Here is a 23,353-nt window from a genome sequence, read left to right on the forward strand (position 1 = left end):
ATATGTCGAAAATTAGTTCAGTTATCATTCGATACATAAAGAGTCAAGACCCCTTCATAGGAATTAAACATGAAGTTTCTGGGGTCATGAAAATCTAGAATCAGAAAGATGCACAATTAAAATTTAAAAAGATACATAGATTCTCTTAGGATTTTTGAAACAATTTCTTTTTTTTTTTGGAAACAATTTCTAAAATGACTTTAAATGACATGTTCTTCCATTCCACAGAACTATAAGCATGGCAAGACTCTCTGAGGTCTAAGGGTAAAATATGAGTATCTTAGAGTGGTTTTTATCAAAATGGTCATCCTGGAGTCTGAATTTGCTGAAGGATCTACCCTTTGCACAGCACCCTGCACTACATATCTCCAGGAGCACTGTGGTGCCCTTCCCCAGGTCAGGTCCCTGATGTTCTTGGATGCTAGTGGCAGGAGTATTTCAATAGGACTATTCATGTTAAGATCTGTAGTATTTTGTTCCTGTTTCTGCTTACTCTTAGGAAAAAGCAACAGTGCAAAGCTTGGAGCCTGGAACCCACCCAAGTCCTGTGTGCTGATTTAAGGGTATATTTATTGGCTTAAGGGCTTACTTGGCTTCACATATAACACTGGTCAATAAGTTCTGATAGTGGACAATGATAGAAAAAATATCTTGAGAAAAATGATATTCTTTCACCTTGACAGTTCCTTTGAGTCACCATCCTTATTAAAGTCACTGACAGGCCAATGACATGTGTATCATTTTGTTTAAAATACAAAAATCAAAAAACAAAACCTTCATACAGTCAGATTTTGTGTGCTTGTATCATAAGCTGAATTTTTCAATGCAATTTAAAATCAAGAATTTTCTTCTCATGTTTCTCAGTTGAGGTATTGGAAAAGGATAAGAAATATTGTTTTGAATCCGTTACTCATCAGAACATTTGTATCAATAATAGAAAAGCCACCACCTTTGTTTTGAAAGGCAGATATGATACCTAACTCCTGGAGGTCAACACTCACAGTACAACGTGTGACTAAGGAACTGCTCAGGAAGAATCAATCACACGTACTTACAGTGCTGACAGGGTATCCCGTATAACTTATATATGCATCATGGAGAGAGCTACATTATTTTACGTATATCTTTTTTAATATATGTAAAACTGAGCCATTTATGAACACAGAGATTAGAGAAAGTCTCTAAGACAGCTTAAAATACAAATGTTCTGTCGTGGAATTGAGATAATTTTCATATCACAAAATGTCCTAGTACAAATTGTCTCTCAGCAGAAAGAGAAGTAGAAACCTCTACTCAGCTACATCTTATTGCTCTCAGCTAACGACACAGGGGAAATACATTTTCATGCCCAGCTGGACATTATTAATGAATTTGCATCCTTTAAAATTTTGTTTTTCCTTAACATTGGAGATCACTCAGTGACTTTTCTTGGAATTAAATGTTAAATATGATTTGGGGGAATAGAGTTTTCTTTATCTGTTTTCAAGTCCTTGAATACATTCTTTTGGTGACAACAGGGTTTCCAAGTACTTATACCTTGTCAGACAAAGGTGCTCTTTGTGGAGAGGGATTCATTGAGTGCAACAAAATATCTTGAGAATGAGGGCTCTTGAGAGTGTTAAAGATTTTCAAATATGCAACGCAAAGTTACAGAACACTTTCACATGAATTATAACCCTAAACACACACTTGAGTCTTCTTTGAACGTTTACCTCATATATAAAACATTCTATTTTTGTGTAGTTCTGAAAAACTCATGTGCCTTCCTTTTAAGAAACAGTCACTGCAAGCATTGTCCTAAATCACATAAGGATAGAATGCTAATTGCATTCATGGTCACTTAAGAAACATTCCATGCTCGGCTGACAAAATTGCAGGTTAGATTTTAGTCTCTGAAGCCTCAAGACTACTAAGTCCACCAAATGGTGTTTGTTGGGGTCCCAAATAATTCTAGGTGAAGGGGACAGATTTTACTGTCTTCTAGGTTTAGAATAGTGAACATGGTATATGGATAAGAAGGGGTCTCTGTAGAATCAACACCAAGTACCTTTCCAATTGTATTTGTGAAGGTGAGGCTGGGAGGCACTCTTGATTCCCAAACTGAAGACAGAGGAGAAGTCCATCAGCAGTGGGAAGGCACAGGGAATAGAATTGGTTCCAATCTCATTTCCCCTGTGTCCCTACTTACCATTAGTCTCATGTGAATGATACCCCCTCTCAAATTCCAGATTCCTGTTCAGTGAACAAAAGCTAATAGCATGTAGCTGAATGGTTGATATCACAGGAGTTACAGAGGTTAATTTTAATTAAGCTACCATGGACAATGTATGACAAACACTTTACCAATAAAAACCAATGGATATTTTACAAAGCTAGGGCAGGTAAAAAATAGATGTAATTTTTACAGTAGGACAGTGGCACATGCTGCGATTGCTACAGTGGGTCTGTGATTCGTCAGTGAAGTCTCTAAGTGAGTTTTGAGTAGGTGGACAAGCAAGTCACCTCAAAAAGGATTCTGTGGATTTGGGCTTTGGCAGTGGCATTGCCTTTCCAGAGCTGAGAACTGTGGAATGCTTATTTTGGTGATCTCTTGGAATCATCCTACCTACAAAAATATATGCATTTATATGAACACTCAAATCTTGGTGTCACTTGGTCTCCACCTACTCCCACAGAATATAAAATCCCCAGCACTTTTCTTTTTTTCTTAAGTATTTATGGAAAACCCAAAGGAGGATTTTCTTATTGACCGTCTTGTCCCCTCTATCTTGTGTGCTGCCCTCCCACCAGCAGGTATTAAAAAAAATTTCTGCCTCTGAGGCTGTACTTAAGACCCAATAAATCAGAATCTTCAAAGTGGCATCAATCATATAGGTTTTCAAAACAATTCTCTGGGTGTTTCCATGATGGTTTGAGGACTGCTGCCCAAAGCCCACCAGTATGTGGCCACTCCTTCCCAGAGATTTTTCCTTTGATTGACTGGCTCAAAACTTTTTCCACTTGCCAATCAGAAGGATCCCAGTTAATCCTTCCTTGTAGAACCCAGCATCTTCTAGCTTCTCCACTCTGTCGTTCATTAAAATTACTTAAGTAGAATTTATGCTGCAGCCATGCCCCAGTCTAGACTAAATAAATCAGAAGTCCAGGGCATGAGGTCCAGGTACCCAGGATTTGTGAACAACATTTTCCCATGTGTACTGCCTTAGCAGTTTCTAAGAGAGTTGAGATATCCCTTGTCATCTGTAAGGCATCGCCCGCCTCTGTGCTCTAGTGCTGCTCTCCCACCCACAGAACTGCAGCTAGTCCTAGCGTGTCCAGATGGCGCCCCAAGCTTCCACCCATTCTCATCATGGTTTGTTACTTGCAATTCCAGGACTGTCTTATTCCTTGGGGCACCCGTTATTTCTGTCATTGGCATCTTAAGTCACATTTTCCTGCCTCTTTGACTTTGCCATGTATGGTTCTTTCTAATAATTTTTTCTCAAAAAAAGAAAAAAACTGGTACGTATGTGTGCATGTGCGTATTAATTTTTTTTGGCTGTAATCCCTTTCTCTTCTTTGGACACTTGCTCAAATTCTTTCTACTTTTTTTTTCTTTTTCCAGGATCCTAAAAGAGGATTAGTCCCCAGGCGACACACCTGCACTTCTGATGAAACCATTCTGCCTCTACTCCCATCCTATCCCCCTTCTGAAGCATCAATCAATATTGTCATAGTACAGTTATGCCAGCAGATGAGAGAGTTGGGGTGGTCAAGTTCATCCCTCAAGAGGACACTGGCCCCCAGGCTATGTCATATTCCTTTCCATTTCTAGGGATTTGACTCTCAAGGCTCTTTTTTTAGATTTTAATTTATAAATATTTGAACTCCAATTATGAATAAAATTCAAATTCATACTCTTGGGTGTCCTAGAACTTAGGTAAATCATCAAGCAAGTCTGAACACATTTTAGAGTGTATAAATGCTCTAGGGCTTTTAATTGGTGTTTCCTACCTTCAATGTAGAGAAACTCTTTAACACTCCAGTATATAGGAATCCTACAAATGGCACAACCATTCCAGGAAGCACCCAGTAGCAATTTTAAGGGAAAGAAATGTTCCCTTAAAGTCAGACTATTTTTCTCTGGATGTGTTCAAACTTTCCATTCTTTGAATACTTAGATGAATCAAAATTCTCATATAGACCTCAACCTTGTGCTCTGAGAGCAAGACAAAATGCCCAGCAATAAATCAGCACAGAAGGGGAGAGTGATGGTGTTTTCCTAAGACGGTGCTATAAATTATTAATTTATACCTGAAATGAGTGCAGGCAGTGTCATAAAAATGAATCACTCTGAAACCAGCCTATAGACCACCATTTGAGAAGACCCGCATTGGGACATAAAAAGTTAAGACATAGTTTCTCTTCCCACCCTAGGGAAGACCCCATATATGGAGCGTCCTTTTAGCTGACACACAGAAACCTGCTGTGTCAGATCTCAGAAGATGGACCCACTGCCACTTCCCATTCAAAGTGCTGTCCCTGAAACCCTCCCTGCCTGCCTGTTCCTAGTGGTCTGGAGATCTGCTCTCAAGTGTCAGAGCCCCTCCGAATCATAGGCACAACACCTTTTGCAAAGAAAAGCAAGTCAAGAGTTGAGCAACATGTCATCTTTCTGCAACTCCAGAGTAACCCTATCCAGACAGACGCCTCTGTGACCCTGTTTTCACTGGTCTCTGTGGAAGTGCAAACATCTGTGACCACAGGGTGTCACAGTGACAACAGGATCAAAACTTCCTTTTCTTTAGTTTTCATCAGGCATCTGTTCCCTACTACTTTGATTTTGAACATTTAATTTGACTTGGGCAAGGCACAACATGAAATGGGGGAAGAAACATGTCTCAATTCACAGTTCTTAAAATCTTGGAACAAAAAAGAAAAGGCGGCCACTGCTCATAGCTCATTACCTGGTGCTCTGTCCTGAACAGGCCCACTCCCTGTCTTCTCTTCTCCCTTGAGGCCAGATGGGATTCCAATCCCCTCCTGCCTCAATCCCAGTGTCAAACAGCACAGGCGTTCAAATGACCTTCCTAAAACCAAATTTTCTTTCAGGCATTATATCCATGGCTCCAGATCATATTTTCTCTGATAATATTGTTTTTTGGACTTTAGAGTCATGTTTCTAAAAGCAATTCAGCCTCTTTCCTGAAGGAATGAGGCAGAGGCTTCCTGTTAATTACATTCTCTAGGTCCTTCAAGGCCATCAAGGAAATGGCAGCCTGAAATTTGGCCATATTCTCAATAAACACACACTTGGGCATATGCATTCAGCCTTGATGTTTTCTGCACTGCATCAATAAAATTTAATTAAAATGTGTAGAAAAATTACAGTCATTTCCATTTATCATCCTCAAATGCTATTATGATACTAAAGCCCTTCATACCTGTACCTATAAGTAGGATGATAAAAATATAATGAGCCATTAAAAGGGGTTATGCCACTACCATCCTTAGAAATTTTAAGGTAATAATGGGTAACCATCTGTCTTGAATGTCATCAAATAGGGACCAGGACAGTTGATGGATTAAACTCTATTCAGATACATTTTTTCTCATTTTGCATGGAATCAGATATAATCAAACAAGAGTATGGGTTATAAATATTTATGGGTTGCTATTTAAGCATTGATGATGGTATTTTTTGTTGTCTAAAGGTGAGAGGAGAGATGGATGGATGGTGAGGTGTGTGTGTGTTTGTGTGTGTGTGTGTGTAAAATTTAAAAGTTGATTTTCATAGCCCTACCAAGCTCTCAGTCTCTCTGATATTAAATCTTGAAATTCCCAACTACAATGGTAGGTTGTGTATTATCAACAAACACAGATGTGAGTTAATAGACCAGGACAGATCATTTGGGCAGTTACACTCTGACTATAGCTTTCCACGGGGGAAAAATATTTCCATGAAAAAATTCAGGGGGAAGCATGGCTCCTGGTTTGTATCTTCTGTATCTTATTCTCCTTGTCCCCTGGGATCCAGTTCTCAGAATACAGAGAGAACTCACTGGGGTTCCAAATGGCCATCTGTAGCCCCTGTTGTTATGTCGACTGTGGAGTAAAAGCTTCTGGACTAGGGGTTCACAGACATTCTGGGCACTGAAAGTACAGTACAGCGTGTTCTTGCTTTGATGTGGGAGCCTCACTGTCATTAGCATTTGAAAGGGTCCACTTATTAGTCAAACTACTAAATGTCCTTTGTACAATATAATGAGTTTCATTGAAAGGAATCACCAGCTCAGCCACAGAGAAATTTAAACACTTTGCCATCATTTATAAATTCAGCCCTCCTAGGATAATATTTTAAAGGTACCCTGAATGAAGAGAAGAAGAAAAGTGGTAGGGATCCTGACAAAAGAAATGTAATTAGAGTCAAAAATAAAGGCAATTCTATGCTTTCTGTAGATATCTTTGATCTTCTCAGAAGTCAGGGAAGTGCCAGGGTTGTTGCTCCCCCCCTTGCTCTCCCTCAACTGTTTCAGAACAGGTAACTGGCATGAAACCTGACTGCTTTTGTTAATGCATTGAAGGGGAAAAATGCACAAAACCATAATCCAAGACCACTGTAATGCAAATCAATAAGGCAGAGACACACTGCAGGAGACACAGTAAGTAAAAGAACTGAACTTGATCCGTCTCTCCAGGCCTCTGGATTACCCTAGATGTTAGCCTTATGCATCCAGCTCATTAAATTTAAATTAATGCATGCTATCAGAATTAAAGAAATCATTAATTAGCACATATTGTTTCTCCTTTCTAATTTTTATCTTAGAATGTTCATGGTCATAATCCTGTTATTCATTAATTTACTTATTAATTCAGTAAGGTTTTATTGAGCGCCTAAGCCCAAGGCAAAAGCCAAATGATGAATTTCTATAAACCTTTCTTACAGACCAGCCATCCTAAGAGATGAAGAGTCTAGAGTCTCAAAAGGCTGAAGTAAAGTTAAATAGTATTTGGATGAGTGGTTTATTACAATGAAGTGCTGTGTTAAGATCAATAACTGCATTGCTCATATCTGACCCTTAAAAACTTTTCTTAATAATGTCATCAATCTGATTACTATTTTCCATGGGTCTAAAGGTCTGAAGCAGTCATCAGCCTAATTGAATAGTTGTCCAAACAGTCCAGTGAGAACTGCAAGGTCCCTCTGAGCTCACCTGCTCATTTTGTTTCTCTCCCACAGCCTCTACACCAGCAGCCTCTCCCTAAGGCTCGTACATACCGTGGTGACTCCTCTGTCTTCGTGACTTCTGTGCTGTGCTTTTACTTTTCTCGTTGCCTCTATGCCCTGTATATCTACCTCTATGCAATCTGATTACCATTAGAACCAAACTTCAACCCCCAAGTTCTAAATGAGTTTCTCAGGATCACCTTGTCCTGAGTCAGCCATTTAGTCCTCTCGCTCCTAGGACATGTTGGGCCTCCTTCCATGTTAACACTTGCACCATGGGATGAAGCTAACACGGTAGATCCACCATATATGGACCTATCCTATATTAGAAAGTACTAAGGGGAATCGTTGTCTAACTTACCTTTGTTTCTGAGGTTATCTATCAAGTAACCACTGTCATGCTTAGCACATGCCCAGAACATGCTTAAAATGAAAACACTGAAAAGTCTTTTGTTCAAGTTCTGAGATCCTGGATGCTGGCAGCATGGGGTTTATGCTGTCTGCTGTCTGCTGCAGATGCTAGCAGGCTTTAGGGAACCCATTGCAATCACTCACTTTGGTTCAAACTCAGAATTTTTCCACAAAGAAAATTCCACCATCTAATTCTCAGGATGAAGTTTTCCTTCCCAGTGGAAACTAATGTTATTATTTTTGATTGCCTCAATCATGAATTCAATTTGGCAACTTCAGCCCTTCATCTCATCTCCATGCATTATCATGTTTAAGCAAGTTATCCCTTCCCAAATGTAGTTTCAAAGAAGGAACCAAGTGTGTATACCTTATGCTCAGTGGTCCACAGAACACATTAGGAACATGTTTGATGACACATTCAGTTTAATGGTTCATTTTTAAAGCGAGAAAACTGAAGGCCACATGGGTCAACTGTCCAGGGTCCTACTGTTAGCAGCAGACCCCACTTTGTGGCCTCTCAGCCAAACGTCCTTTCATCATATCGTCTTGCTTCTCTCACAGTCCAAGTCCTTTATTGGAATTTTCTTGCAAAGTCATGCATAGCACATTCAATTTGGCTCCCATTGTCTCTTTTTATTGGAAATTTAAATTTGGATTTGCATTGCTGCTTTCCCATTCAATGGCAATAAACACTAAAAATATCATGTGGGGGGGGGAGTGGAAATAAAATAAGCATCTGGAAAGAATGCTATAATGAAGATGCCATTGTTTGCCTATAAATGCTTGACAAGGAATCTGCCTTTTTGAAAGCAAACACATGAAAGCATGTACATCCAACCCCACCACTTCGTGGTTAAGAAGGGAAAACGCACTGAAAGTGATGGGTTTTCAAATATGATAGAGGAAATTCAAGAAAAATTAATGTCTGAATCCGTTTAAAGTATGATAAAGCTAGTCAAGTGTGATAGTTTAACAAGAGTGGTGCCCTGTATGGTCATATGTTTGACTGCTTGGTCTCCAAGGACTGATTGAAAGGTTTAGAAAGATTAGGAGGTCTGGCCTTGTTGAAGTGGGTGTGGCCTTGTTAGAGGAAGCCTGCTACTTGTGCTGGGCTTTGAGGTTTCAAAAGCCAATGCCAGGCCCAGTGTCTCTCTTCCTCTGCCTACAGATCACGAAGTAGCTCTCAGCTACTGCTCCAGCACTCACATGCTTGTCACCATGCTTCCTGCAATGGTTACGAAACCTCAGAAACTGTGGGCAAACCCCTGATTAAACTCTTCCCCTTACAAGAGTTGCCTTGGTTATGGTATCTCTTCACAGCAATGGAACAGTGACTCAGACAAGTGATAGTAACTGGTACCCTCCTATCTACTAAAGACAAGCATTTAATAAGAGGGCACATCGTTGGATCCATGGCATCAGAAAGTCTGAGGCTGAAGTTCTCCTCTGAGAAGACATGGCACACCTTCTGATTGGTCATCTCTTTTTCACATCACTCACTCCACACACACAAGGACTGTGAGTTCCCCTCTTTGGTACTTAAGGCCAGCTACTCAATCCATTTTGCTGGTCCTCATTAAAATGGAATTCCTTTGAAATGTTTGTTTATACACCATGAGGCTTACCTTTCTTTTCTCCTTTTCTGTCTTAGACCTGTTTTGATTGGGTTTGACCATACTACTCTACCAGCCTGTGGTATCACAGTTTCTATTTTCCTTGATATTACATTACCATTGGAAGAACTCACTGCATTCCTTAATGAGCTTGAGTCTCCCTTTGCTTTCTAGGAGAGGATACTGTCCCAGCTTTTCTTCTTCCAACTGACCATGATGACAGACTTGAGACAATTAACTTTTAAAATGAGAGAATTTGCTTTAGCTCATAGCTTTGGGGGAGTAGCCCAGGATTGATTGGCTCTGTTGCATTAGGCCTGTGGTCAAGCAGCATATCATAAATTTGTGTACTGGAGTAAAACCATTTGTCCCATGGCCAGGAAGCAAAGGAGAAAGGAGGAGACCGGGGTTTCATAGTTTTCTTCAAGGGTATATCCTTAGGCATGACCTAAGACTTGCTATAATCTCTCAATGTCAGCTACATGCTGTTGACTTCCAACATTGCCTACTTGGCCTAGAGGATTTTCCTGGATGGTAAGGGCTATAGTGTGTCCAGTTTGTGACATTACAGTTCCATTTCACTGCCTAATGCACATCCCAAGTGAGAGAGTCAGCACAGGTTCCTGATTGTCCTTCAGCTGACTAGTCTCACAGCCTTCCCTGGCTAATGAGTAGCACGTCTGCTATTGAGTCCGATGCACCTACGGGCCTGTGGGAAGTTGCTCCACTGTTTCTCTACCTCATTTAGATGCTCTGTGACCTGGTCCTTGTTACCGCCTCTCCTACTTTCTTTGATTCCCTTTATTCCAGCCATGTTTGTCCTTTTGCCCTTCTTATTAGCTGTTCTCAATTTCTAAGGCCATCTACCCCAAATATTAATATGCTTCCCATTTTCATCCCCTTAAAGTGTCTATCTTGCCAAGGACTTTTCTGGCTAACCTATTGAAAAATTACAAACTCCAATCCCATCTCCATTGCTTGTTCTTCTACTGGCTTCATGACTATTGTAAATATATAATCTAGTGCCATTTATTTTGACTACTATAAAGCTTGTCTACAAAAGGACCCTTTTAGTCTATTATATTATAGGTATCTTGAGTAGTGTCTGGTTAAAAAGGCTCTTTAGAATGTTAGTTAATGGATAAAGACAGTTAGTGATAGTCAAAGGAGCTATCTCTCAGGTTGAAGATATATACAAAGTAAATGAGTACTTTGGATGTGTTAATGAACAGTAATTTTTTTAGTTGCATGTGCATCTGCTAGAAATGATTTTAAGTGGGAACTATGGAAAGGATCTAGAAATTCTAGTAAAAATGAACATCTTGGAAATATAAGGTTTTGCAAGTTAGCCTCCATCAAGGTAAAGTTAGTTGATGGAAAACCCTGGAAGTCTGACCAGATAACTAGCTTGCAGGACTGCCTTGGGGAGGAGAGTGGAGGGAGGGAGGGAGGGCAGAGCCAGGTGGGATTCTTGTGAGTGATCCAATGCAGATCTTCTTGGTAGCTGTATGTGTGGATATTCACTTTGAATATCCCTATTAGCTTTTAGTGTTTAGGACCAGAGGTAAGGCTTATGAAACTTGCTGGCCTCCATAACGGAGTTTCACACACTGAAACAATGAGTCACATCCATTCGGGGAAAGGAATCGTGCCATGTTTATGATCTCCTTAATAAGGTATGTCACAACTGACTCTGTGACTCCTTACCACGGCCGTAGCATGGGGTCACTATGTTCCTTTGTGCCTAAGACACGGAAAGGCAGAGTGGTTTTTCATGCCACAGGCTTAAGAAAAAAAAATTCACTTAACATTTAAAGGACAGTCATTGTCTTAGTCAGGGTTTCTATTCCTGCACAAACATCATAAACACAAAGCCAGTTGGGGGGCAAAGGGTTTATTGCGCTTACACTTCCACACTGCTGTTCATCACTAAAGAAGTCAGGACTGGAACTCAAGCAGGTCAGGAAGCAGGAGCTGATGCAGAGGCCATGGAGGGATGTTCCTTACTGGCTTGCTTCCCCTGGCTTGCTCAGCCCGCTAATAGAACCCAAGACTATATCAGCCCAGACAAGGGGTCCTGTCCCCTTGATCACTAATTGAGAAAATGTCCCACATCTGGATCTCATGGAGGCATTTCCCCAACTGAAACTCCTTTCTCTGTGATAACTCCAGCCTGTGTCAAGTTGACACACAAAACCAGCCAGTACAATCATTTTACAAAACATATTTTAAAGTGAAAATATAATTCTTGAAAAGGCATTTTAGTTCTCAAGCAACATACAACTTTCAAAAGCCTTTATTTCCAGATATAACTATTTGATTAGCTGGGATAGACAAAGCTGATGAATAAAATTCCTTTAAAATTGTATCACCCTTAGATTTTATAACAGAACATTGATTTATGCAGATTCTCCTCAAGGCTTCCCTTGTTAACTTCCTACTTTCCCATTACATGGTCCTGGAGAGATAGGCAAAGAGCTTCCACAACTGCTCTTCATGTTGGCAGTGTGGACACAGTGTCGGAAAGGATACTGTGTTCTCCGGCCATGTGATGCCACATGATATTTCCCAAAGCATCCTCAGGTTTAGTGGGAATGTGATAGCCCCCTCTGTAACGCATACCTTGAAGATTCTGCACAAGTCACATTGTGTCACCAAACTCAGATGTAGAATTGGAACTTCTCTTGCTACCTTGAGCAGACACGGATGGGTACGTCTGCTCTCAAGTTTTTCCAGAATGGTGACCAGAGACTCTGTATATGAAAATGGATAACCTATCCTTGACCCCATAGATACATATAGGTATGCATGCATAGATAGATATGCTTGTATGCATATGGCAGAGAAAAGTAAATTAGAAATGATAGATACCAATTGAAGAAAAGGAGAGAATGGAAAAGCATCAGTGTTGATTAAGTAGCTACTTCACTAGGTGGAAGCCAGTGAGGGACCGAGGATTGGGTGTGCAGTTATCTGGATGTCAAAGAATAAGCGTGTAGAAACCTCTTTCAGTAAGGAGGGGGAGGGCTGTGAGATGAACTGGGAGCCTGTCAGTGACTACTCCTCATGACATTAGGAGGGAGAACAGAAGGCTGTGGGGCACTGATTTGGGCTTTGTCTCCCCTAGGTGCTGCTCTGCTGTCTCACCCTGAGACGAGTTATCTTTGAAGTGCTGCTGAGCCGTCTAGATAGCATGACTTAAAAGTGCAAGTCCCTAAACAGGATTCAGCTTCCCAGAATACAAATGCTGAGAGAACCAGAAGATGGAAAAAAAAAAAAAAAAAAAAAAAAAAAAAAAAAAAAAAAAAAAAAAAAAAAACAGCCCAAGACATTTCCCTTAAAGCCCTGGAGAATGCTACCAGTCTTTATAATTTAAAACATCCTGGAATTGGAGGTTTCTGGGTATTAGTATCAGGATTTTGGGCTTATTTATTTCTGTTTTACTTGAGGGTTGTCAAGAGGTGAGAAATTGCATTTCATGATGTTTCTAAAGCATCTACCTGAAGTGAAGGGAACGTGGGGGAAGGGCAGCCTTGCAGAATCCCTGTTCCAGAGGACACAGTGAGGACAAGCTGAGATTGAGATGTGACAGACAGGGCTGAAGGAAAGCCAGCATCAGTTACTACAGTGAGTCCTGCCTAAGCCTGCAGGAATTCCTGGCCAGTTTCGGATTTTGCTTGATGTTACTTTGCTCTCCCAGTGCCCACCATCCAGCATCATGTGGTGAGAAGTCTCTGGCTTCTCTGCCTTCCCTTGTGTTTTGGATAGATCTCATGACTGAGTCCAGTTCCTCATCATGTCCTATAGCCACAGTCCCTGCCATTTAGTACTATAAGGCTTACTCACTGCATGTTGGTCAGTTGCTTCCTGTGTTGTACTGAGCCATATAAGATGATTAGGAAAGGTGGTACAAGCTGACAATCAAAATGGACTTGTTTCAGTATTCACAGAATGACAGGCACGCGGCACTGGCAGAGGTGCCTTGGTGAAGTAAATCCAGAGACACACACCCTAACACATCAACAGACATTTAGACAAGCTCTTTCTATTTAAAGACCACCAAGCCTGCCAATCAAAATAGTGGACACTTATAGAAATGGAAACCAAATGCTTCTTGTGGGATGTTATTTAGATAACCACTTTATACTGTTGCTATTAAATAGCAAAGCTAACTTGTCTAGGTACTTTTTCTCATATCTACCAGAATGAGCATCCTAAAATGAAACAACAATTATCATAAAATTAGTCACTTAGGAACAATAGCAAAGTTCCAAGAGAACTACGAGAGAGAGAGAGAGAGAGAGAGAGAGAGAGAGAGAGAGAGAGAGAGAGAGAGAGAGAGAGAACATATATTCCCCTAGAAGGAGTTAATCATGCCAATACTGGTTTCCCCATTTTCTGAACTCCAGAGCTTTGAGGCAATGATTCCTGCTGGTTGTGCTTATCCAGCAGTTCTCAACCTATGGGTCACAATCCCATATCAGATATCTTGCAGATCAGATATTTACATTATGATTCATAAGAGTAGCAAAATCACAATTATGAAGTGGCAAGAAAATAACCTTATGATTGGTGGTGACCACAGCACAAGGAACTGTATAAAAGGGTCTCAACATTGGGAGGATTGAGAACCATTGCTTTCTATTAGTTTTAGGATGAAGTTTGGCTCCCTTCCTAAAACACATACGATTGATCTTTCTTAGTCTGGGGCTACCTGTCTGGTCTCATTCTTCACGTGCATCTCCTTGATTCAACTACCTGTAAGTGCACTGTAAATCCATCTAAGAGCATCAGTGAATTCCTTAAGAGACTTTGTGCCCATCCCTTGGCTTCACATATCCCTTTAAATATGCTCCATCCTGTACTACATCTGACTCGGTACCTCTTTACTTTTTTCCTTGCTCCAGATTTGACATTGTCTCTGGAAACTTCAAGCTGACTGACTTCTCCAGCTACAACCATGAGAGAAGGCCTTATAGGGTGCTCCCCCAAACACTCTTGAGATTTTTTTCCTAATATAGTGCACTATAGGTCCGGTGCTTATTATATGTCTTGTCCTCATCAATAGACTTCACAAGGCGATTACCTCTTGAAGTAAAGGCCACATTCAGTCTCTGCATTCCTGGTATTCAGGATGTGCTTGACACAGAATAAGTAGGTGGGTCTTAGTAGAAGAAATCTATGTATGTTTTTCTGCAGAAAACCAATATATCCTCAGACTAAGGCAAATACATTTTGCTCATGTGGCAATGGGCAGCTGAAATAAAAACATCCAATTGATGATCAAAGTATTGCTTACATACTCTTCTACGTTTCCTTCTCTTGATAATTACCCACAGTCACACACTTTATAACGCTTTTAGATGTGACTGTGAATTATTAGAGACCATAGGTCTTTCATCTTCAAGACTGACAGTCTATTCTTCCATCTCTCAGGAGGGAGAGGCTATTATAACTATATTTTTGCTTACCAAGAGAATTGTTAATGGTTATCCTGGAGGAAAAAAAATCTATAAATATCCAACCTATAATGAAGCCTTAAACACGCTTTCTTCCGTTACTAATGAAATTCTTTTCACATGCACTGTCAGCGTGGCTACAGAATCACCACACCAAGAAAGAGACAAAGTCAGTCATGAGTTTTTCCTTTACCTGTTTGGTCCTCAGTTTGGAATCTGATGACAGATTGTTGTAGGTGTAATGTGCCTGTGTGACTCCACAGAAGAGAACAGCAACTATGCCTGAAAGCCAAAAGAAGACCAGTCAAAACCAATGTTCTTTCCCAAGTCAAAGGACAGGGCTGGAAAATGGACTTGCTATCAGGAGGGGTTAAAACTCTCAATAATTACCATGATCATGAAACCCAGATAAATCTTGCCACTTGCTTTAAAGAGGTTTTAGAATTGAAACACATAGGGAAGCATTAAGCAGTAGAGTCTTACTAAGAATGGAAGTCTTTTTCTGAAGAGAAATGATGCTGTAGTCAAGAGTTAGAAAAGCTACTCTTAGAAACATGTGAAGAAAAATATGTAGGCGTCAACTGGGCTTCCCAGAACAAAGACCAACTACTTAGCTGCATTTTCTAGTAGTTGGCACATCCACTTTCCACTGTGTGCCTTGGGGAGCCTGGAAAAGTTCCTGTTGTACCATAATTTAGTATTAAACCTATGAGTCACCGACCTAAGACCTGGACAAAGTTTTTGTTGCTCTTTCCAATGCCGCTGATTGCCAAGTATCAGACAAGAGACCTCATGGGCCGCTTTGCATCCCTGGCGAAGCTGGGCACACTCTTTCTGCAATTGAGCACCAAGGAGCACTTCTGCCCAAGCCATTCACTTCTAGAAAGTGGTAGGGCTGTGGTCTTTTTCAGTGTGCTTTCCTCCAGCTCATCCCTGGTCAGCTGCAGGGAACATTTCTTGAAGCCACATTACTCAGACCTTTAAACGCTACAAGAAATCACGCATGCTACATGCCATTTGGGGACAGAGAATAACAACAGGACAAATGTGTTATTTGTTCCTTGGCTCTGCCACTCTGTTAGTGTCCCTGGGCTGGATGGGCTTTGGTGAGAGCTCCACTCTACTTTGGATTAAAGATTAGATTAATTATGGGAAATTGGGCATAGAGGGGGGCTTGGGGAAAAGCATAGGAGATAAGTACTCCTCAACTCAGAACAAGGGGATTGAACTGAATTTTAAGCAGCAGAGGTTTTCCATCTAAAAACACTCATAAATTAAATGCTGATGATCCTTAAGAGTATAGAGCTATGTGAGCTGAATACTGGCATTTCAAATGAGCTGGAAATAAAGAATTTTAAAGGGCTAAGCTTTTTCATATGTAGACTGCATACATTTATTTACATGGTGGTTATTTTTCTAGTTGGTATCAGATAAAATATTGTTAAAACATGTTTATATAATGCTAGTACATAGCCATTTATTTACATTGTGTATTCCTTTTAACATTATGCTTTAAATTTTTAGATAATGAAAAAAAGCAGGAAAATTTATTAAGAAATATATATCTAATGTTTCTGGAGATTTTTGATAAGTTTATAGTTTCTTAGTATATCTTGGGAAATTCTAAGAAAAAAAAGAAAGAAAAACATCTAACATAACTCTTCACAGAATTTCTATTAAAAAAAAATCAACCAGGACCAGGAATACTTAAGTGTGGTAAGAAGTTGAGGTGGTAGGAGGATCACCATTCATGTTGTTTGGATATGGAATGTTTCTCTGTTTTTGTCTAAAAATATCATGGTGCATCTATCTCAAGTCTGCAGGGGAATCCTCTGATTAAGGCTTCACTGAACCTTCCCTTTCTTGGGAAATCACTTGACCAATGTCTTGATATTCTGGAGAAGATGTGGATAAATGTGAAAGTGTGGTGGGTAATGAATTATTCTGAGAATAAGGATGAGTAAGATCCTTTGCCGGCTCAGGAGGGACTCAGCATGGTGGACACTATGGTGAGCTGGTTTCCTCTCCCTCTTCCTGGTTGCTGAATGGCTGCATCCTTGCACACAGGCTCAGGCTCCTGGTGACTCAGCATCCCAGCTTGCTGTCTCCCTCTGTTCAGCACAGTATCTTTATTTTCCCTGGGATCCTGACTTGGGGTTCACCCTTTCCTTCCCCCACTACATAGCATCAATTGCATTTATTAGCCAAGCCCAACCACTTTTCAAGTCCTCTAGCCCTAATGTCCTCTTCTAAGCAATCATTTTTAGCTTGGATGACAGCAATGGCTTTCTAGCTGAAGTCCCCAGTTCCCCAGTGGGCCCCTCACATTCTGTTGGTAGAGACATAGTGATCCTTCAAAAACATTTCAGGTCGTGTGAGACTTCTCCCAAGAACATTGTAATGTACTCCCAGAGTCTAGCCCTATTCTGTCTTTCCTCTCCACAGCTCTCTGGCCTTATTTTAAACACACTTCCTCCTGACTCATGGTCCTCCTGACTACACATCCTGCCCAAGGCCCTTGAGCATCCATAATTGGGAATGCTCATTGTTAAACACCCTTATGGTTCCCTCCTTCCTTTGAGTATTATATAGGGCATGTGATATTACGCTACCAGATAGGCAATAAATACTGGTAATGATGAATGCCAACAACCCCTAGGCATCACAGAGATTTGACAGCAGGAGGGGAGTCATTCCTGACCTGTCTCAGCACCTGCTCTGGAGCATGTAACCACTGCACCACACTGATGGCCCTGGGCACTCAGTCACATAGCCTAACATCTAGAGTTCTTCTCCATGCTAATGAGGTATCTAAATAGTGTTGAGCCTTCAGCCAGTAGCCTCTCCTTCCTGTGTATTCCTTCCTGCAAGCGGTATATAATCACTGTTTTGTCCCAAATAAAGTGTATGACTTTACATCCATGAACAAATAAACCAGTGGGAACAAGCGAGGAACTTCTCTGAGAGCTGTTCCATTAAGGACTGCTAGAGGGGTGGCCTTGAGTAAAGAGTGGCACTTGAGTCTCCAGAGGAAGGCTTTCTCCACTCCAACCCCTCCAGTACTCTTGGCCCTTACATTTAATCAGATTCTACTAGTCCCGGACTCCACCTCCTCCTCTCAGCCTTCTCTTCTCCACTTGGCACAGATGACCCAAGGGGAAATGTAGACCTCAGACCCATTCCTGACTTCCTTTCTCTTCAGGTACCCAGAGAGGAGATTGGATACCACTGAGGACTCCCCATTTCAGAGTTTGCCCTGCCTCCTCCGGGTGGTGCCCATGCCAACAATGCCTGGGCATCCTAATGGAGAAGCAGGATGCAATAGGACAGGGCATCTCTTCAGATGTCACATAAACAGACAAACTGCCCCTAACCACTTTGTAAAATTGACCTTTTCATCGTTTTCTACCTTTCTCTTTGGCTCCCTGCTCCATGTTTTCTACTGTCACCCAATAGTTTCGGCCCTTGTCTTCTGGTCTGCCTTCTTCATGGAAACAGAGCTTAAGAACATCTCTGGCCACACTAATCCTTAGAGAAGCACCAGGAACTTGTGAGCATTGTTGGTAAATAACTAAATATTTCTCTGTGGAATTGATGAGGAACAAAAGTCAACTTGGTCACCTTGGAAGTGACAGATGAGATGCAGTTTCCCCCCAACTTTCTTTGCTTTTTCTCTCTACAATTCGCCATCTACACATGTTTTGAAGTGATCCCTATCCTTCTGAAAGTTGTCATTTCTGATATTCCAGGGAAGATGATATGCGATATGGGGATTACACATCTGAGTGGGCTCCCCTCATCCTCTGAGCAGGGTTTTCTATCACTTTACTGTCTTTCATTTCCTTGTCCCCTGTGAAACATTAACACACAATGTCCCTACTAAATATGTTCAGAACCTTGTGTAGGGCTACATCGTACGCATGACAAACCAGGAAGATCATGTGATCATGATGTTATAATTAATATAAAGCAACAAGGTTGATTTGGCCTTTACTATTAACATACATGATCATAATTCTATAGCCTGGTAATTAATTAAATCACATAAATTGCTATGATTAGAATGACTTTTTATAAGCCAAACACACTTTGAAACTGTCTTATCTATCACCTAAGCCACACTTTCTTATTAGAAATTTCACATTACGCTTTCAGTTGTCTGCAAGTCATTCCGATTTAAAAATATTTGATGGAAAATTCCAGAAATGCTTCTGTTAAAAATAGCTTTTATTTTAGCTTATTGTCTACTTGGTTTGTATTTGTTGTTATGAATCTCTTACTATGCCTAGTAGGTTTGGCAATGCCCAGGACTCAGGCACAGGTGTGGTCTTCGGCCATGTCCCATGAGCAAGGGGGAACTGTAGTATCCATAAAAATTCCCATCATAGAACAAATTCAGAGTAGACAATTTTCTGTCTTGTAATACACATTTTATTTGTAACCTAGGTAGTTCCTGTGTTACTGTCATGTGGGGCTCTGTATAGCAGCCTTAAGTTTAGTTCTATTTCAGACAGCCACGTGTGAGAGACAAGAAGCCAAGAGCTCTTTATGTTATCCACCAATCAGTAGCTTAGCTCTAAATCCACCTTCCTTCTTGACTCCTGGCTCCAGGGATCACACGCCACACTCTCCTGTGGGTGCTGTCTTCTTCTGCCAGGGTGCAGCCCCAGAAGGGGGACTAGCAAACTGGACAGAGGACCCCCTTCTCTGGTTCTCTGCTCTGCTTTCTTCTTGGTTCACATTACCAGTGCTTCTTCACTCTACTTCTGCAGCATGTCCTGCCTCACCCTTCCCACTTCACTGTTTGTCTTTTATAACATCTCCCAGCCAGCTCTACATACCTCTCAGAGAAAGTAAGGACAGCCAGGAAGTGACTTCAGTCAGGCCTGGGGGCCTAAGAGCCCCAGCTCTCACTTCCGGTGTGTTTCTCATAGCTGTGCCTAGTCCCAAGGTTCACATTTGCTATCTGCAACAACACACTTGCCATTTAGAAATGATATCAGCTTATATCTTCCCCTTTAAAACTGGGACTAGGAAGAGGCAGAGAAGACATTATATCCTAGAGGCCGCAAGTCATTCTCTTTTTCAATTCTCCATACAATTGGAATAGGTATTTATAAAAGGCATCAGGGGTTTGGGACAGGAAGAAGTGGCTTAGGACTAGAAAGAGATCAGAACAAGGACCACAGAAGTGGGAAAGTTCAGACCTGGGCATATCTTCTTATTTCCAGTCCCATGACCTTTGAAGAACATATGCATTACTCCACAATAGAATATGAACGTTCTCAACCTTCATGTGTTCAGGTTAACGATCATCTTCCACTGTTGAAAGGGCTCCTCCTTTACATCAAGTGGAGGGTAGATATATACGTGAGTTCTATGCTTTAGTCATTCCTAAACAGAATTCACCAACCCTCCAGAATTAATATATCAATTGATATTATATTCAAATATATTATTATTTGTATTTAAATTGTATTATATATAAAATCACTATATATGTATACATATTACATATAATGTCACCATACATACATATACATATAGTGTATATGTGTGTATCTACTAGTTAGAAGAGGTATGCATTTTAGTGGGAAGCGGATATGAAAGGTTGGAGAGAAAGGACTAGGGGGAGGTTATAACTGTATTTTAATCAAAAATGAAATTGAATAATCTTGTTTAAAGAAGATGATTGCTTGTGGATTAGATCTGTAAAAAAAAAAAAAAGCCTGCTTTATAGGGAAAAAAAGACAAGGAGAATGGGGACTTCTGCTGTGTCTATGCCAAGGACAGAGGCAGCTCATCAGGAGGATCCTGCACCCTCTCTTCCGAGTGTGAGCACTATTGTTTCTCACCCCTCCTACTGCCTGTCCTCAGCACTCTTAGAATATGGTCAGCTACATCTGTCATTGTCCCCTTTACACACTAGAAGACCCTCTACCCCTTCTGGATTTCTGAAAGTCAACCAAATGCATTTAGTGGGTATCCAGATCAGCAAGTACAGAGAATCTTATTAAAAGATAGTAATTTTGGAGTAAGGCCCCAAACTCTACGATTTTCTATTGTCAGGAGATATTCCGGTCCTTACACTGAACTTCAAGAAGCAAGCTTTAACCAACATCAATTCACTCTTGTTGCAGTTTGGTCTTAACCTTGGCTATCCCTCAGAGGAGACCCCTGCCTTGTTCTTGATTCTTTTGGGAGGACAACACATTTTTTTTTTGTTGCCTTTCCCTATTTCTTATTTTTGTCAATGTCTCTTGCTAATGTTAAGGGAATTTTAAATCATATTTTTTTCTGTTTCCCCTTCTCTGGATTTTCTGAATCAACACTTTTTTTAAATAAATTTTTGTTTCAGAGAACAATTATCATGTAGGACTTTTGAGGCCTTTAATTATTTTTTCATTTTTTTAAAAAAAGAAACAATACTGGTGAGTTAAAATTTTACTTACACAGAGTAAGTTAACAATATATTTTACCATCAAATAGTTCAGTAAAATTTCCCTTCCAATGAAAGGAAACAATGCCTATCATTTAATTGCTATAAAATTATCATATCATTTTTTTATCAATGTGTCATAGGCTCAGAAATTAACAAAAGACATAGACAACTAAATGCTCCCATTAGATATTTTGAAGTAGACTTTTTCTCATGAGGCTGAAGTTGAAGATAAAATCTAATTAGAAATTATACCTTTCTTAGAAATAAATATTACAAAGCATATAACCTATGTCAAAACCAAAGGGATAAAACCAAAATTATTTGGAGGAAATTTTATAGCTATATACAGAGCTTATTAGCAAAAGAAAGATTGATAGTAAGTGGACTGTTACCTTCATGAAATTAGGCATGTGGCATAAAACAGATTCAAAATAAATATAATAAAAATCAGCTAGCATCTAGTTATGCCAATGGTGAGTAAATTATAAAATGGCGAAATAACACTTGCTCCACGCCTATCAGGAGCCCAGAGGACCTCCAGTCTGGGTCTCACCCAGGTTTTCATTATCCATTTCTGAACATGGTTAGAAAATGAGTGTTTGCCAGGTCCAGAATGGCTTGAATTGGGAAACCTAATGAGGACAGAGTGGGCATGAAGGAATGAGAGGTACACATACAGAAACACTGTGGTCTGGTAGACTGTCCTCTCTCTAATAAAGAATGCCTTCTACACTTGCAAGTGGAAAACTGTTTATTATAAACAGAACATGGAGGAAGGGTTAGCTAGTTTCCGCTGGGATGTTTATAGGGAAGCAGTCTTAGATGGTCAGCACCTGGAATTAGGAACCTGTGGTTGATTCAACATTCTCACATGGACCAGGGTGAGGCTTTGTCATTTCCATGGATCTGAGGCATTGGGGTCCTTTGCATGGCTATATACATATCACCAGCATCCAGTATTCTTTCTGCTCTCCACCACAGGCATTGGCCAATAACTCCACATCTTGATCTTAGCCATAAGCAATGATGACTTTACATTATGAAGATTCAGCTTTCTCATTTGGAAAGCACCCAGATGTTTCTCAGGTTTGTTCTATGTATGAAGCAATATGCTATACATTAAAATGCTTTCTCAACTAAGCATATCAATAAAATTCAGTAAATATAAAGTTTTCCCATCAGTATTAGAAGTAGAAGGGATGAAGCAGACATGAAGGGTGAAAATAAGTCAGAGAAACGTATTCAAGGGACAAACACAACCTTTTCCATCAAATGGTGTGACAAGATGTATGTGCTTTGCACATCCTATGCCCTTAGAGGTCATTTTTTGCCTTATCTCCTCCCAGTTACTGCAATGCTGGAAATGAAAAAAAATTCTTACTCCTAATAATCCAACCAGACAGTTCATGACTGCTCTATCCACAATAGCTGGATATGGAAATAGATGAAACTAAAAACAACTCACTAAGTATCTACTCCAGGTCAAAACCAAAGGGATAAAACCAAAATTCTTTGGAGGGACGTTTATACTGAGCCAGACAACATGAATTCAGACAGATAAACGTCACACAGATCTGCCATTTGTTGGTGTTAGATTTGAATTTTCAGGTATGTGGGCTCTATTGGGAAAACCCACAGAGGTTAGGCAATTAGTAAAGGGCTTTCAAGGGAGTGGAGGTAAATCTTAGTGATATGAAGATTAAATGGTAATAATGGAACAGGAAGGATTAAAGTCGGGCAGGGTAAAGAAAGGCATACAGGGAAGGTTCGGGAATGGGTTGACCTCTTTTGGGGTTGTTGGTCTGTGAGTCCTATAGACCTCGAAATATTACAGGCTATGGCCAAGGTTACTGATTTCCCTCCAAACCTTGATAGTTAGACCCTATTTCTGAAGACACTTCACACTTGAATCATAGAGCTTGGAGAAATCAAGCTGATTCTGAGCTGGAAGTTTCATCTGCACTGGCTAGCTTTTATAGCCTTAGAGGTACTATGCATCTTACTGGAGGAGAATGCAACATCTGTTTTACCCAGCTATAGCATTGACTGAGCTATAACATTGACTAACAATACATGCTCACTGGTGCCACAGTGGCATGAACATAATGGGAGTAACCAATCACTTTCTGATTTGATGTAAGGCCTGCTCTATAAGAGAAAACTCATACCTAGACAGGCTATAAGCTCTAGGGGAGAACCTGATACTATTATTTTGCTAAAT

At 40.4% G+C, this 23,353-nt stretch overlaps 1 protein-coding gene across 1 annotated transcript in view; it reads right to left on the reverse strand.

The window, feature by feature from the left end:
* Slc9a9 (solute carrier family 9 member A9) overlaps positions 1-23,353 on the reverse strand; it is a 576,880-nt gene that overhangs the window by 281,070 nt on the left and 272,457 nt on the right. Inside the window, exon 9 of the mRNA XM_052187635.1 lies at positions 14,884-14,972. Within this exon, the coding sequence (XP_052043595.1) occupies positions 14,884-14,972 (89 nt within the window). The remainder of the gene's footprint in view (positions 1-14,883; positions 14,973-23,353) is intronic.

The sequence above is a fragment of the Apodemus sylvaticus genome, chromosome 7 (genome assembly GCF_947179515.1).
Source record: "Apodemus sylvaticus chromosome 7, mApoSyl1.1, whole genome shotgun sequence".
Taxonomy (NCBI): Eukaryota; Metazoa; Chordata; class Mammalia; order Rodentia; family Muridae; genus Apodemus; species Apodemus sylvaticus.